At 40.6% G+C, this 16,520-nt stretch overlaps 2 protein-coding genes across 2 annotated transcripts in view; both read left to right on the forward strand.

The window, feature by feature from the left end:
* Window positions 1-437: 437 nt before the first annotated feature.
* On the forward strand, window positions 438-10,685 carry LOC125379946. Its single transcript, XM_048395852.1, has 7 exons — window positions 438-563; window positions 1,233-2,414; window positions 3,128-3,178; window positions 4,008-4,626; window positions 8,791-8,904; window positions 9,281-9,333; window positions 10,044-10,685. The coding sequence occupies exons 2-7, from the start codon at window positions 1,238-1,240 to the stop codon at window positions 10,679-10,681; spliced, it is 2,652 nt and encodes an 883-aa protein (XP_048251809.1). The 5' UTR covers window positions 438-563; window positions 1,233-1,237; the 3' UTR covers window positions 10,682-10,685.
* Window positions 10,686-12,994: 2,309 nt separating this feature from the next.
* LOC125380075 (E3 ubiquitin-protein ligase TRIM33-like) overlaps window positions 12,995-16,520 on the forward strand; it is a 30,747-nt gene continuing 27,221 nt past the window's right edge. The window contains exons 1-2 of the mRNA XM_048396310.1: window positions 12,995-13,058; window positions 14,819-15,998. Coding sequence (XP_048252267.1) covers window positions 13,023-13,058; window positions 14,819-15,998 — 1,216 coding nt within the window. The 5' untranslated portion in view covers window positions 12,995-13,022. The remainder of the gene's footprint in view (window positions 13,059-14,818; window positions 15,999-16,520) is intronic.

Below are 16,520 nucleotides of genomic sequence, written 5' to 3' on the forward strand. Positions count from 1 at the left end.
AATGTAAATCACTACCAAATGCGTCAACTGTCCTCCATGTGTTTAAACCAATAGGAAGCAATACTGAGGCCTTGAGTGTTGTAGCCCTGATCAAACAACAAGCGTTGCACGGAGCTCTTTGGAATCTCCTTAGAGATAACCATGCTCGATTGTACATCAAACGTTTTGAAATGTTTATGCCATCAGCAAAGTCACAGATACTGACCACGCAATCCAATTTTTCGCAACGATCAGCAATAGAATCCTATATGTTCGAAGCTAGTTTCCTACATGATTCATACATAGGCGCTGATATCGAGACCTTACACTTGTGAAAGGTATTTGTCATTGATAATGATAGACACAACAGCCTAATGTTTTATATGAGGTCACATGTGCACGGGTTATCAACATGATATGTGTGGACTTTGTGCATCCAAACCATACCCTGGGTCCGTGTTCCAGTCACATTGATCTGTGCCGCCCACATATATCTGCATCTCCCTTGACTCATGAAAGCCAATTCGATTGTGTCTATGTCTGTATGTCAGGGTGATGCGACCACAGATCACTATTACAGGAAGGTAGGTCCCAAACAGTTATAGCGTCAGTGTGTGTTACCACTTGAGACTTAAGGTTTAAAATTAGGAAGGTTTGACGCACCTTTCAACATGTCTTTTAGAATTTGTTTCATTGAACAAATTAAATTTCACACACACACACACACACACACACACACACACACACACACACACACACACACACACACACATATATATATGTTTTTTGCTTAACGCCGCACTCGATACTGGACCAGACAATCAAGTGATTGACATCATGCGCATCGATCCCCACAATTGGGATACGATGACATGTATCAACCAAGTCTACGAGCCTGACCACCCGATCCCGTTAGTCACCTCTTACGACAAGCATGGTCATCTTTTACGGCACGTGTTACTGAAGACCATTCTACCCCGGATCTACAAGGGTTATATTTATATCAAGGCAATTTTCATTTAAGGTATTGAAAACATTAATTGTCATGTTTTCATTAAACTGTACCACCTTAACACGAAAGGAGTTAGCATCAAATCAATCGCTATCATGAACCGTCACAATTATTTTCTCTGTGCTAATTGATATAATTGGATTGCATGTTTTCATATAGATACGGGGCATAAGGTAAGAGGACTTTTTTATACAAATTAATATTGCAACATTCATTATCGAGTTGTGTGTGCTTTTCGCAGGAACAATGTCTGACTCTCTCTCAACGTCACATGTGCAACGTTATCTCACAGAGTGTCCAGTATGTTCTGAACAATTTGATGATGTCGCGCGCCTTCCCCGCCGTCTGTCGTGTTGTGTACAGTGTATCTGTCAGCCATGTTTACAGCAGATCTACAATGAAGAAGACAAGACGTTGCTCTGCCCTGTCAGTCACCACAAGCACGAACTTCATAATGGAGTTACCTCTCTTCCGACTGAGCCTATCACATCGAAGATACTTGACTACCAGAAAATCCAAAGAAATGAGCGGGTGGTATGTACAGATTGCCCAAGCAGCAACGAGGCAATAGCACGTTGTGAAGAATGCTGTGTATTTTTATGCAAGGAATGCAGGATAACCCATGATCAACACAGATTGTCACGACATCACAGAACTCATACATTTGAGGAGATTAAAGGTCAGCCGATCCAGGCCTTGAGACGACTACACGAATGCGGCCATCACCCACAGCGTCAGGAATACTTCTGCAATACCTGCGAGAAGATCATATGTGTTTCCTGCACTGTAGAAGATCATCGAGAAGGAGCGGGACACATGTTTGTACCTGTGGATAAAGCACACCAAGAAAAATCAATACATGTTGATAACATGTTAAATCAACTTGACGAAAAGGCTGTAGAACTGAGTCAAACAGAACAAGAATTGTTACACAAAGTCGACAACATGCACGTGTCAGCACTTGCAGCCAGACAGGACATCAACAAATGCTTTGAGAAGATGTTAGAGGAGTTGCAACAAAGGAAAGCAACTCTTTTGTCAGACGTGGAGAAGAGAACCGGCGCTGATGTAAAGCTGACGGAAGAGATCCTCCAGTCAACCAGAGAGCTGCTGGCGAAGGTGAGATCCTCAACAGAGTACATTAGGCAGATGAGAAGCATGGCCGATTATATCGAGGATCTTCATCTGATGCTTTCCTCTACACCCTCACTGAATGGCATACTAGCTGAGGAGCCAAAGAAAGTGGAATTTGTAAGCAGGGGAACATCCTTTGTCCCAGCCAATCTGAATAATCTCGCGTCCACTATCAAGGTGACAGGCATGGTCAGGTCTGTCACATACACGCCAACCCAGAGGCCACAAGATGTACCACAGAAGACAATATATAACACCATCACACTGGAGCCAGCTGAGGTACCTGCAGGTCGGTTTCTGCAATAGTTCAAATATTTCAATACCTTTGTGACCCTATCTTAAACTAGTTGTTCAATTGTGTTGTTTTAAGCTTATTTTTGCTGTTATTGCTTTTATGTATATTCCAGCAATATGTACATAATCGATTGCAAATGGTTGGCCTTTTAGCGATATCTCATGCAGTTTTAATGTCCTCTCCCAGCAATCATTGATTACTTGGGACGAATTCTTGTCCCTCAATTCACACTAGAGGACGTCATATATGACCATGGAATTAACTGAACATTTGCCATATGTATCCCAATGTCGCAAGTAGTAAGCAGTTCACACACTACGATCACCCGGACCCAAGAAAGTCACTAAACCGTAACTCCTTGATCCAATCTAGTCAGCGAAGTGATAAACGTCTGAGACCTGCATCACTTCGGGCTTTCCTCCCACATTAAGCTGACACGCCGTGATGTAACTGGAATATTGTTAAAAGCGGCGTTAAACCCAACTCACTCACTCACTCCCTCACTCAAATCTAGTCACCTCTTACGAAAGGAAATTGAGAGCTGGGGGGCCAATTCTATGCTGGATCCTTATAAGATGTGTATGGTTTAATAGTGGTAAACACCGTGTAACTTTTTTTAATCTAGTAAGGCTTCAGTAATATGATTTTATATAACAAACGGTAGGCTTGGCATTCATTTTATTCACTCAATCAGTGTCTTATTTCAGTGCGTGATGGTGACATGGTTCTATCGAAAGTAGACATAATGGCTATAACATGTAAGTTTAATATGTTTCTATTCAACATATTTTATCACCATAAACTGTCTCTGTGTCAAGGATATTTTTGATGGATAACAGCGTTTTTATTTCAAATACGAACAGATCATATACACATACTATATGTATAATGAACAAGTTTGTAATATTAAAGGTACTCCTTGTCACGTCTTAGAAAACCACTGTTGTCAAGTGACTTCAACTTCAGCAATGACATCGTTTCTAGTGTGACGTCATTCCGGCCCTATGTCACAATCGAATGCGTAAACAATACATTGGTGTGCGTGAAGTGTGGTGTGCCCTTGAAAGAAGAGACCAAACTGGGAAAGAAATACATTGCTTTTTGCAAAGTAATTAAACCTCATCATGAAAATAATGTCCCCCTTCTGAGCTAATCAAGTATTAAAAAGAAAAAGCCAGGACTGCTAATATAGCAATTTGTCCCCATTTAACATCCCACCTATATTTGTGCACTTTAGCTTAAGACAATCAGTTACTGTTACAAACATCTTTCTTTAAACTGTCACATCCACTTTGAACAGGGGTTACCGTCAGATAATTATGGAATACTGTAAGGGACATTCTCGCGATCTCGACCTTTGGAAACGAGGTAAATATGCCCAAAACACGAGAATGCAAGATCGCGAGATTTGGCCAATCTATCGAATCTTTGACAGTTGCAATTTCTCTGATCTACCGTGAGTAACATAAATATTAAGACGTCATGCTTTGATCTATTTTCAACAGTGGATTCAAAGTGTATCCACATTTGCCATGGACGACCGTGATTTCTGAATATTAGCCATATGTTTCTTGCTCCTTTTAAAAGGTACACAATTGGAGTGGGACTCAGCCGTTGCTAATCGTGACGTGACTGTAGAAGGGACTACGATCTCTAATGCCAGGCCGGATGTCTCGCCAAATGACACTGGCTGTAGGATACAATCCCAGAGATGTGTCATGGCGTCGAAACCTCTGATCATGAAGACTCGCCGCATTGACATGTTCCAGGTGAAGTCTCGATTCAGCCTACGACAGAAGGCAGAAAGGAAAACGATGCTATTTGAAACAGCTCTTACCCCTTCACCATTAGATTCCGATTGGAATCAGTTGTTGGGGTTGAGTGTAAGTGTTGTTGCATGTCCTAATCACAAAACGAAGCTGTGTGTCTGGGTTAATAATGGGAAACTTGTCACTGACCTGCCACTTATCAAGAATGAAGTTGGCATGTCCTGTGAGTTGCACTGGAATTTTCTTCTTGATGGCAACACACAGAAAATACATGTCATTAATGTTGGGGATGGGAACACGTTCAGCACTGTGTCGAATGTTCTACTCAACACGCCACTGTGGGTCTTGATGTACGTTTCTCTACCATCTACATCAGAGATGACAGGGGAACTAATATCAGGCCACCACATTGACAAGAAGGGTCACATGTTTGAAGTGTGAGTCAGTAAATATTTATCGTGGCAATACTTTTACAGTATAGCGACGGATTATACACAGTATATCAAATCTCATACTGTAACATATTTAACTGAAATTATTTTATCAGAAAACTTTGATGTTGTATATAACATATGTTTATATTTATACAAAGTCCAAAACTAAGAGAAACTTATATAGATTACTTCATTGGCATGCGTAGTTCATGCAACCAAACATTGTCTGTATTATGGGCCTATGGCCTTTCTACTGAATATACCGTCTGTCTCTGTCTGTAAAGCCAAAACATTTAGACAAAAATATGAAAGGTCTCTCAACCACTTTCTATAATACATGTAGGTCTATGTAAAGTCTACTAACTAATTACTAACACGTGTTCTAATTATTTGTATACTGTAAAAATGATGTACTATCTGAATGAGACATGTGAACCATTTGTATAAGGAATTTCGGCACCCTCTAACTAACCAGCGGGGCCACGGGTGGCCCAGTCGTCTGAGGCGCCGCGATTCGCTGTGCAGAGCTGCGTCCCTTGGGCACGCCAGAAACCTATGAGTGTGAGTTCGAATCCCAGTTAACCCCGATTATGTTTCTGGGTTTGTCAGCACCATACCCGTGCTCGTGGGTTCACCGAAGTGGTAAACGTCTGAGACCTGCATCACTTCGGGCTTTCCACCCACATTAAGCTGACACGCCGTGATATTACTGGAATAATGTTAAAAGCGGCGTTAAACCCAACTCACTTACCCACTCACTCACTAACTAACCAGCAGCTGTTCGTCATCCATTCAGCAGCAAAGCGGAATGGTGTCGCAAAAAGATGTGTACTGTAATGAAGAAATAAATTGTCTTTTGTGTGGATAGTGATCAGCCAATATCCTTAATTGCCTCTACTGTGTAACTCATCTATATCTATATCACATCTATATTTTGCAAAATGGTAACAATATTTAAATTGCATTGGTGTTTTGTTAGTGTACCATATGCCATGATGTGATTTGTGTTGGAGACTTATGTTTGCTCTTCTGTCAGCAGCTGTACAATGAACACCAGTTGTTTAAACATACTTATCCAGGGGAGGACTTGATCATGATCGAGCTCAAATTATCCCAACAAATAACCCATACTATTGTGCACCCACTGGAATCTGTTTTGTTGGATAATCGAGACTGGTTATTAGTGGACATTGTATATGTATCTATTTACTTTTCAACATGGATGAGGATGTGCGGAATTTCATAGCTTTGATTCCATGATAGTTTTGAATGATTATTGTATTTTAGTAATTATATATTGTTCTTGAATATATATGCATGTTCTATAGCAGCACCCATGATGTTAATCTGTTCCTCGCTGGTGGTTGGAGCATATAATTCACAAACGTCTCACTTTTGAACATGATTTATTATGTTTTTGAATATGAATACATCTGTGATGTTTCAAGACTGTCACAACTATATGAAAAGATGTGACGGAAATAAAGGAAAATGTTTGCACCCACTTGGTATGTGGGTGCCGCGTATTATTCAAGCCATCGAGGCGTGTAAATAGGCCACTGAAGACCATATAATCCAGTGACTGATGTTATCAGCAACGTTCCACGCCGATTCCGTTGGTTGACAAGCCATCAACCAAGTCACCGAACCTGACCATCCGATCCATTAGGTCGCCTCTTCGAGTAGCAGTTGGGAGCTGCAGACACATTATATCCCGGATTTGTCACAGTCGAATGCCTTAAACGAGGCACGTTCTCCGTTCATGAATTCGGGAAACAGTGTTTAGCGCTTCCAGATTGGAATCTCGACCGCACTGGACAAGTAAATAATTCGTAGGTCAGGTCGTAAAATACCTCGAATCACCCTCGCCTTGCTCTTATATAGGTACAGCTAGCCTGCCGGAACATGAAACGTCAATAGTATCGAATAATAAGTCTATCCCAGTGTCGATACACAAAGGTGGGTGTTTTGAAGTACCTTGTTGCAAATCTACCCTTATCTGGAAACGTTAACATTTCATGGGCACTTTTATAAGCAGCCACCAAATCTACTGCCACGTAATATTGTTTATTGACTTTTAATTGTCATAATAGCTATAAACCTACACAATATCTCTGATTATTAATTGGTGTTGCATATTATACATGCTCCAGTTTGAGTTGTAGTGCAAGGAAAAGTATACTGAAACTTATTTCACGTATACTATGACAGAAAGACAATCTTCATTTCATCCTTTTTATCAATCAGTGACTAATTACAGAATACACTATCTGGTCAATCTATGACCACTGACAGAATATACTATCTGCTAAATCTATGACCACTTACAGAATACACTATCTGGTCAATCTATGACCACTGACAGAATACACTATCTGGTCAATGTATGACCACTTACAGAATACACATGATAAAACGTTTTGAATGAATGCGAAAACCTAACTTCACACATCTGAAAGAGAATATTTTATATTGAATCTGTTTTTTTACTGTTTTATTGTATATACCTTTTTTATGATTGCAAACATTATTCCTGTGGCTATACGGCTGAAATGTTGACGAAATGATGTTGTGTAACGCACTCACTAACTAAAACAGAAACGCGGTCATTGAGATAACCAACAACGATAACATCAAACCCTGTTGTAATAACCCGGCCGTCTAGATCTATGTGAGCATTGTCAAAACCTGTCAGTTCTCGTGTGTGTGACCCATATGCAAGGCTGTAGGTCACTATACGCCCCACGAATAATTACAACAGAAACAGCTTCAAGAGACGTTTGTATTAAGTGAGTACAGTTTGTACAGTGAGTACAGTGAGTACATGTTGCAATAACCAAGGATAGAAGTTTCTTGTTAACTAACACACTCTGCAATAATCCAGCTATAAATCGGCGGCCTGTATATAATCGAATCTGGCCAAGAATATCCAGTGATTGATAATATAATGAACAGCGATCTATGCTGAGGTATGATGACGCCAAATCAACCAAGTCTTCCAGCCTGACCACCAGATCCATTTTCTCGCCTCTTACGAGCCGCATAGACTGCAAGTGACCACACCTAGCCTGGAATCCCCAGGAGCCAGAGGCAGGATGTTTTAGAATCCATGATTATTGTTTTTGAAAGGAAAGGCCATTGTTATACAGGATATATGAAGTCTTGTGGTATAAATATATTTTAGCCTCTCTTAATTGGATATGTGTTTAATGCTGTATATGTATCTAGAATCTTCAAAACTGATGTTAAACTATTCGTGCTTGTGAATGGTTTTACCCTTCATTTGCCTCACATCATCAATACTCCACGGGCTTGACAACACTGTATTCTTCTCTATGAAGCAATGTCAACACACATCGTTCTTTCGTATTAGGTAGCAATATAGTGTAAACACGGAATATATAAATATATAAAAGCACAAATATATTGACATACAAATATATAATTTTTTATATATATATATATATATATATATATATATATATATATATATATATATATATATATATATATATATATATATATGTATCCCAATGTATGAACTGCAGATTATTCCTGTGTTCGATATGCCTAAATGCTCACACAAGGAACAAAGTCACAAGAAAACACAGGACAGTGACTTTTGAGGAGAAGAAAGACTTGCCGCTGGAGAGTTTTGAATCCTGGCATCAGAGTTTCCAAGACAACACAAACAGCCACTACAGTTCTACTGCTATACCTGTAGATTTGTGATCTGTGTATCTTGCACTGAACTCGAGCACAATAAAGGGAGTGGACACGAGGTTGTTTCTATTACTGAGGCGCCCCACGACATAGCACATGCCACTGACGACACTCTTGTCAAACTTGACGAGAAGGTAGAAAAGTTCAGCGGGACAGAAGCAGATCTAAAACAAATTTAGAACTTTCCAAGAAAGCTGCCAAAGATAGCCTTGACCAAAGATTTGATAAAAAAATAAAAGAAGTTCAGGACAGAAGACATATCCTTTTGTTACACCTTGAAGACGTTTATAGTGATAGTTTTAAGCTAACAAACGAGGCCTCAGAGCCAACTAAATAACTGCTAAACAATGTAAAGTCTTCTTTGGACTACACACGGCAGATGAGGAGTAGAGCTGACCAGACAGAAGATCTACAAATTATGACATCATCGGCTGCTTCTTTCAGAAAGATGTTGCAGGAGTCTCTCATTGAGATACAATATACGAGGACAGGCGTAGGCTTTGTACCTGCCAACCTGACCGACCTTTCCTCTGCAATCCAGGGAGCAGGAATGATAAGGTCAGTCGCATACTTTCCAACACAGAGGCCGGGATATGTACCAGGGGCTGACAGATACAATACCATCACACTGACACCTGCAGAATTTCAAAAGGGTAAATTAATTTTTATTATGTACATGTATGTAAAAATATCTATAAAATGTTATTGTCGACATGAGGAAGCTGTGGTTCGAAAAGTTGTGATGACTACTGTCCCATGTCTGCTTATAATGACTTAACTTTATATAACTAAATGTAAACGGTTGGATATATACATTATTATAGTTTGTTTGAGTATGTGAAACTAACATTTAGTTTGTAAAAAGATAAAGGTATATCATAATCTTTAGTTCGACAGTTGGTGAATTTCATTTCTTGGTAACATTGTAATCTGTTTCGGTCGCTAATGTGGACAAGACGATTTCCAGTGGAGATGAAGCCATTTCATGTGAGATCTCATGTGTTTAAGATTCAACATATCATGTCATGTGCCCATCAACATAAGGGGCACTGCTTGACCTCTGATGTATGGCTCCTGTGTAGACGGTTATGCCTGGGTTTGAACAAAAATTTAACCCTGACTATGACTCATTGTTTGTCTACATCATACGCATGCTCGTCGGTTTCACAAGCACCAGATGCTTGCCGTAAGAGGCGACTGACGAGATCGGATGGTCAGGCTCGCTGACTTGGTTGTTGCATGTCATCATATCCAAATGGCGCAGTTCGATGCTCATGATCTCATTCACTGGATTGGCTGGTCCCAACGCGAATATTTACAGACCGCCTTCATATAGCTGGCGGCGTTAAATAACAAACAGACACAAAATCCCAAGCTACAGATAGTCGTGGAAGTTCAATTGATTGACGAAGGACATAAAAAAACCAAACATATTACAATTCATATAGTTTGTTTTCTCTTGTACTATCTATTTCGCTGAAATGAAATGTAACTTTTTTTACTTGAAGGAATAATACATGGGAGGTGGAAAATACATATTTCGTCTTGTATCATTTTAATAAAAGCATTCTCAGTTATGAGGCGGCTGTCAACTTGAATAGGTGTTATGTTATACTAATTCAATAATGTGTATTTGTGAATGAGACTAACAATGAATGTGTTTTGTGTTAATAGTTCGTCTCTTGTTTCCTCTCTAGGTCCGCACCTTGAATGGGACTGCAGTACAGCGAGTGACGACATCACTGTATCTGATACTTTGGTAACAAATGAAAAGCCCAAAACTCCGCCACAAGACACAGGATGTCGAATAAGGTCGTGGAGACGTCTGTTGACATCAAGACCTTTGGTTATCAGAGGTGGAAGCCGAGAGATGTTTCTGGTGAAAGTCAGCTTCTCTTTGAAACAGGTCACTGAGAAAAGAAGCATGGTGTTTGAGACAGCAATGACTGCCAACCCCGCAGATACTTGCTGGAACCAATCAACTGGACTGAGTGTACGCATCATAGGATGTCAAAAGCATAAGCACCAGCTCTGTCTCTGGGTTAGGTTTGATGGCAAACTCCTCGTTGATATACCTATTGCTTGCAATCAAATTGGTGAGGCAGGTGCCTTACATCTAGGCTTTCTACTGGACGGTAGGAGCAGTAAAGTGTATGTTGTTGACCTTGACAACACTACAGTGATTCAGTCTGTGACTGACATTGTGTTTGACAGACCATTCTTGGTTATGGCGTATCTAGATGAATCGCAAGATTCATACATGACGTGTGAACTTATATCAGGTCACAACCTTACACTATCAGAAGGAATGACCCAGTTGTTGTTATCTCTATAGGAAGGTGACTGGGTGGGGGAATAAACGTGTAAAATGCGGAAAGAAGGAGCCAGTAAAACATCGTCCCTTGGACAGAATCCGACGTTCAATGTGAAAGAATAAAGACTTCATGATTATTCCCCCCCGTTCAGATCTCAGCGACCATTGTGTGCATCCGATCCCATCCTTTCTTGCTCACCCAAAAGGCTCGAACGATATTGCGTCTTATATTCTACTCTAGTATGTTTTATGTCAGATGTGGAGGACATGTGGCGAAAATGATGTGCGATGTTATTCCTTGTTTTAACTTTTCCGTATGTTCCCGCATTTGTGCAGGTGAACTGCCGAATTACTTGTTTGTGACGGGTGCCACCGGTGGACCTGGATGCTCTCACCTTACGTGTACTCACTAATTGATGGTGATTCATAGACACCTGCTTACGATATAGTCGGAATCGTACAACAGACTTTGCCTTTAAGCAGAGATTTCTTTTTATTCTGTAACGGCTTTTGTAACTTTTAATTCATAATCTACCGAAACGCTAAATACGCAATGCTGATGTTTCTTGATATATCTTTGCAGTACTAATATATCGATGAAATTGCAAATGATTTAGAGATTATCCTACGACATACGTTTCTTTTTGTGAAATGAAGAAAAATATAGGTTTCCGTATCACATAGATATATAAGCTCGGTAAATATATTCTCTGACGTCATTCACAAAGGATGACATCATATTTAAATATTTGCAACTATGCTTGATATGACGTGACGTTGCTATGTGCCGCATCTCACATAATGGGACATTTGGCGTGATCCAGCCAATTGACGTGAAAAAAAAATCCTCTTGCACAGTGAGAATTACTAATTTAACAATTGCTCCACTTTTCTCGCCTGATGAGTAAAAATGACCCTACAATCTAAGAGAAGTTACGGAATTCACCAATTCCCTAAAGACAGATTAACAGTAATTCCGAGTTGCGAGTTATTCTTCTTACTACCCGAGAGACACCGAAACCCGCCTGCACTCTGCTTGACTCTTTTACTTTATCAGTAACCAGCAGGGAGTGAGTGAGTGGGTACGGTTTTACGCCGCTTTTAGCAATATTGCAGCAATATCATGGTGGGGGACACCAGAAATGGACTTCACTCATTGTATCCATGTGGGGAATCGAACCAGGGTCATCAGCGTGACGAGCGAACGGTTCAACCACTAGGCTACCCCACCGCCCCACCACTGGGGAGATATAGATTCCGTATACTTACCAAGATGTCACCGTGACATGTGGAACTTGGCATATATGTATCTGTCACTCGACTATGAGTTTCACAGGAGTCATTTTGTTCTTAATCGTGTCCTTTGTCACAATCATCAACCTGAGCAGAAAATCCAGTATCAGATGATGCAGTTCAGTACACGGGTTCCCTGTGTGAACACATATGTTGTTCACATTTTCGTATTTAGTATGTTGATGGGGTTATTATCACCCTGACCATGAAAAGGGTAATTTTAACAAATAGCTACGAAAATCACACGCACGGCCGATGTACAGAACTGAATTAATATCAAATTTACGCCTTCATAAACGGATTAACTATGAGTCTTGATACCAGTAAACATGCCTTTGTTTATCCCTCTTAATGGATTCCTCTTGATTTCTTCCATGTCGCCATTACCCCTGGTATACAAAACATGTAAGTTAAATGATTGTGTCTCGACTTGGAAATAAAGTTATTTTTCTTCTGGAAAACCAGTTTCGATTAACAACACAAATTAACTAAAGAAATACAAAGATAGATCAAACCAAGATAGATATCATATATTCAGATCATAAACTTTTGATTTTACTCAGTGTGATATTGCACATTATTATAGAGCCAACATGACGACGGTCACATCACAGGGGGTGTATATAAAGTAACCAGACCCTCGTTACACCCCTGCGGGGATGATAAAGCTTTTCAGTGCATTTTGAATGGGCGATTGATATCAGCCCCGGGTGGAGTGCGTCGTCTGCTCGGCTAACTTTCCCAAGACAATGTCTTCTTAACAAGGTGAAAATGTTATGGATGCGTTTTGCATTTTTTTAATGTGTATGATAAAAATGTTATTTTATCGATCACCATTCATTTGGCCCACGTTATGACATGGGGGTCTCGGTTTGATATGGAGTATGATATGAAAACTGTTGTTTAAAAATTTGAGTTACCACTGACACTGGTAATATGAATTCCTTTATATATTTGTTCCGACAGCTACTCCCATATTCGTCTGCAAGAGGTCTGTGCATATACGGTCCTGGTTGTACCCACGACACACCACAAGGTGTGATCGAAGTACACTGTTTAAAACTGACCTATGTACCATTGTATGAGACTGCACACACCATACGAGGTAGTCATTTCTTCAGAGCCGTTATTGTGCAAATACGTACGGTCCTGGTTGTAACCGTGGCACACCCACGGAGTTATCGAAGTAGACTGTTGACAACTGACCTACTTTACTGTTACATGACATTCATTCGGAGTAGTTCTTATAACGAAAGTAGCTAGTGCGCGTGTGCAGATAAGGCGAAGGTCGTTTAGTGTCTGCAGTAGACGCCTCCTGTTCAAACCCTCTTCTCTACTGTCATTTCTCGAAGGTAAGAAAGTGACTCAGTGTGTTAATAATGACATGTCGCCTTACCAGGATCACACGACGTTTGTAATGTAGCAGCTATACCGTTGGACAAGTGATTGTATAAATAGATGTGAATCTCGAGTTACATCCTGGTTCTTATCAACACCTGAATGATATAGGTCGCCCTGGACCCCGTCAAAGTTTGTTTGTCAATCGCAAGAAGCCTCTATATACAGAATATAAAATGAAGGTTATATTTTTCACAATGTAAACTGACGAGTGCTGTTCGAGTTTCCTGACTATTTTGTAAGACCCTGTGAATATACATGAAAACGAAAGTAGCCGCAATGTTCAGATTTTAACAAGTTGATCACCAACACACGCATGTAATTATAACTTACTGATATTTTGACATTTCATGCGTTTCACAGTTTAGGAAAGTTAAAACAGTAAAGCTTTTTCAAAAATTTTGCATTACTGCAGGAGCTGCCCACTAGGTTCCGCACTACACACTACTTCATTATATGATGTGATCGTGTACACAGCGTAGTGACCTACTTTTCTAGGGCATGGAGTATTTCTTTGGCGAAAGTGTCTACTGCACTTGTACATTCATGGACTACATCAAGGTGAGGTGAGGTGAAATGGGGTTTAACGTCGCGTCCAAGATTATTGCACTTATATAGTGACGTGCATGTACGTGTGTGTGTTTGTGTGGCTGCTTGTACTAGTCCGGACTGATGCCGATTAATAGTGCTAGCTCACTGAGATACCATGCCGCAGTTTAACATGAATACCCCACTCAGACACAGTATACTGACTCCGAGCCGACCAGTCCTTGTTTTAGCCCCTTAAAGCCGAGCTCCAGACAGGGTAACAACAAGTACCATGTTTTAACGTCTTTTGGTATGACGCGGCCGGGGATCGAATCCCGGACCTTCCGCTCTCCAGGCGGACGCTCTACCACTAGACAACGGAGGCGGTCATTGAACTACATCAAACGCATATATGTACGAGTGAGTGAGTTGGGTTTAATGGCGCATTGAACAGTATTCCAAGGCGTGTCTGCTCCCTGCATGATTCCCAGCAGGATTTAAACTTTGGTCACCCGTGGCTGTACGTTATATCAACCAATCTTAAAAAACCCAGCAACTACAAAAACGCACAAAATACAATTAAAGCTCCACATACAAGTCTATTTTATATACATTGATCCAGAACTCATGAAATCAGCTGCCGGAGTACAATACTTTCACACTGCGAGTTGTGTATTTGACGAGTAAAATCATGAATATCTTCTTGGTTCTTATGAACGCTTGGATATAACACTTCCAGTTTGTAACATGCCTGTGAAGGGATGATATTTCGATGTTAAGGCCTTGAAGCTGATCCATTGTTTCCCAAATATGCCTTTGCTCATGGAATGCTTAACATGTACAATACACACATATAACCACTGCCTCACGACACATCACAATAAAAGAAATTGATACCAGTTCATATATCATGTTCATTATCATTATGTCTTTTCCCAGACAAACATGTCGGATCTTGTGTCAGTGGCTGCGATCAAGGATCTTCTGACAGAGTGTCCAATTTGTACAGAACACTTTGATGAGTCAACACGAATTCCTCGTCGTATGCCATGTTGTGTACAGTCTATATGTCAGCCCTGTCTGGAAACCTACACTGGAGGTGCTGCAACCCTATCCTGCCCCATGTGTCGACACCGACATAATCTGCCTGGTGGGGTGAAATCTCTGCCCAAAGAGACTCTCATCCTGAAGACTCTGGACTACCTCAAGATCCAGAAAGGTCTCCATCTTCCATGTACAGATTGCCCTGACAAGGAAACAGCTGTAGCCCAGTGTGACAACTGTGGAACATTTTTATGTTCCCTTTGCTTAAGTGCTCATAAACGGAATACGGTATCAAAGGCCCACACTATAAATACCTTTGATGAAATGAAGGGCCGACCTGTGCAGAGTTTTCGTCGTCTACATCAGTGTAGTCAGCACCAACACCCTCTACAGTTCTACTGCTACACTTGTGACAATGTTGTCTGTGTGTCCTGCACTGTAGTGGATCACAAAGAAGGGAAGGGACACAACGTCGTGTCCGTGAATGAAGCACACCAAGGAAAGGCGAAGTCCACAAATGATGTTTTAGGAAAGTTAGAAGAGAAGACAAAGAGACTGAGCGAAACGGAGTCAGCCCTTCAAAAGAAGATAGAAAACATCAAATTGTCAATGAGGGTAGCAAGAGATGATATCAATAAAATCTTTGACAACCTGACCGATAGGCTGAATCAAAGAAGAACAATCCTTCTATCAGATGTTGATGGGAAATCTGCTGAGAATCTGAAGCTAACAGAGGAGGCCTTGGATTCGACAAGACAACTGCTGACTAAAGTGAAATCTTCATCCGAATACATGCGACAGATGCGCAGCAAAGCTGACAAGGTGGAAGATCTACAAGTAATGGGATCATCTGAGGCCTCTTTGAACTCCATGTTGAAGGAGTCACCACAGGAAACACCCTTTGACAGGACTGGAGTCAGCTTTGTTCAAGCAAACGTACAACATCTGCAGAACACTATCAATGTGGCAGGAATGGTTAGATCAGTTACGTTCTCCCCAACAGAGAGGCCGAATGGTATGCCAGATACAGAAGTATACAACGCCATCATACTGGAACCTGCAGAGTTCCCTACAGGTAGGTAGTAAACTATTACATATTGTTCATCTATTTATCATGTGTGCAGCTACCTCCTATGTATGGAATCCTAGAAGGGACATTGTCGCGTTGTCAGATTGTCACCGTTACAAAACAAGCCAAAAGTGTCAAAATTAACCAAAGCGGGACAATGCGATAATGCAAGAATGCAACAACAAGACATTTGGCTATTTGTCACATTGTCACATCATCGAATTGTTGCGCTTTGAACAATATTTCATATTTTACTAAAGGTCGACAATGCAACATTTTTCAATTTGAAAATATGTCACGTTGTCGCCCATCAAAACTGTGTGAAAAGGGCGTTAAAATGTGCGACAACACGACAATTCGACATATTGATTTTGTTGCATTGACGAGTTGACGCCCTGTTCAATTATTGGTGCACATGCGTTGTAAGTAAATTAATCTACGCATGCGTACACATGGTTATACCTCTTTTTAAACTCCAGTGGTCATTTGCTAGCTCCAATTGTTCCAAAACCAAAATAGCAAAGGCAA

The sequence above is a fragment of the Haliotis rufescens genome, unplaced genomic scaffold, assembly GCF_023055435.1.
Source record: "Haliotis rufescens isolate VD_foot unplaced genomic scaffold, xgHalRufe1.0.p SCAF_15, whole genome shotgun sequence".
Classification (NCBI taxonomy): Eukaryota; Metazoa; Mollusca; class Gastropoda; order Lepetellida; family Haliotidae; genus Haliotis; species Haliotis rufescens.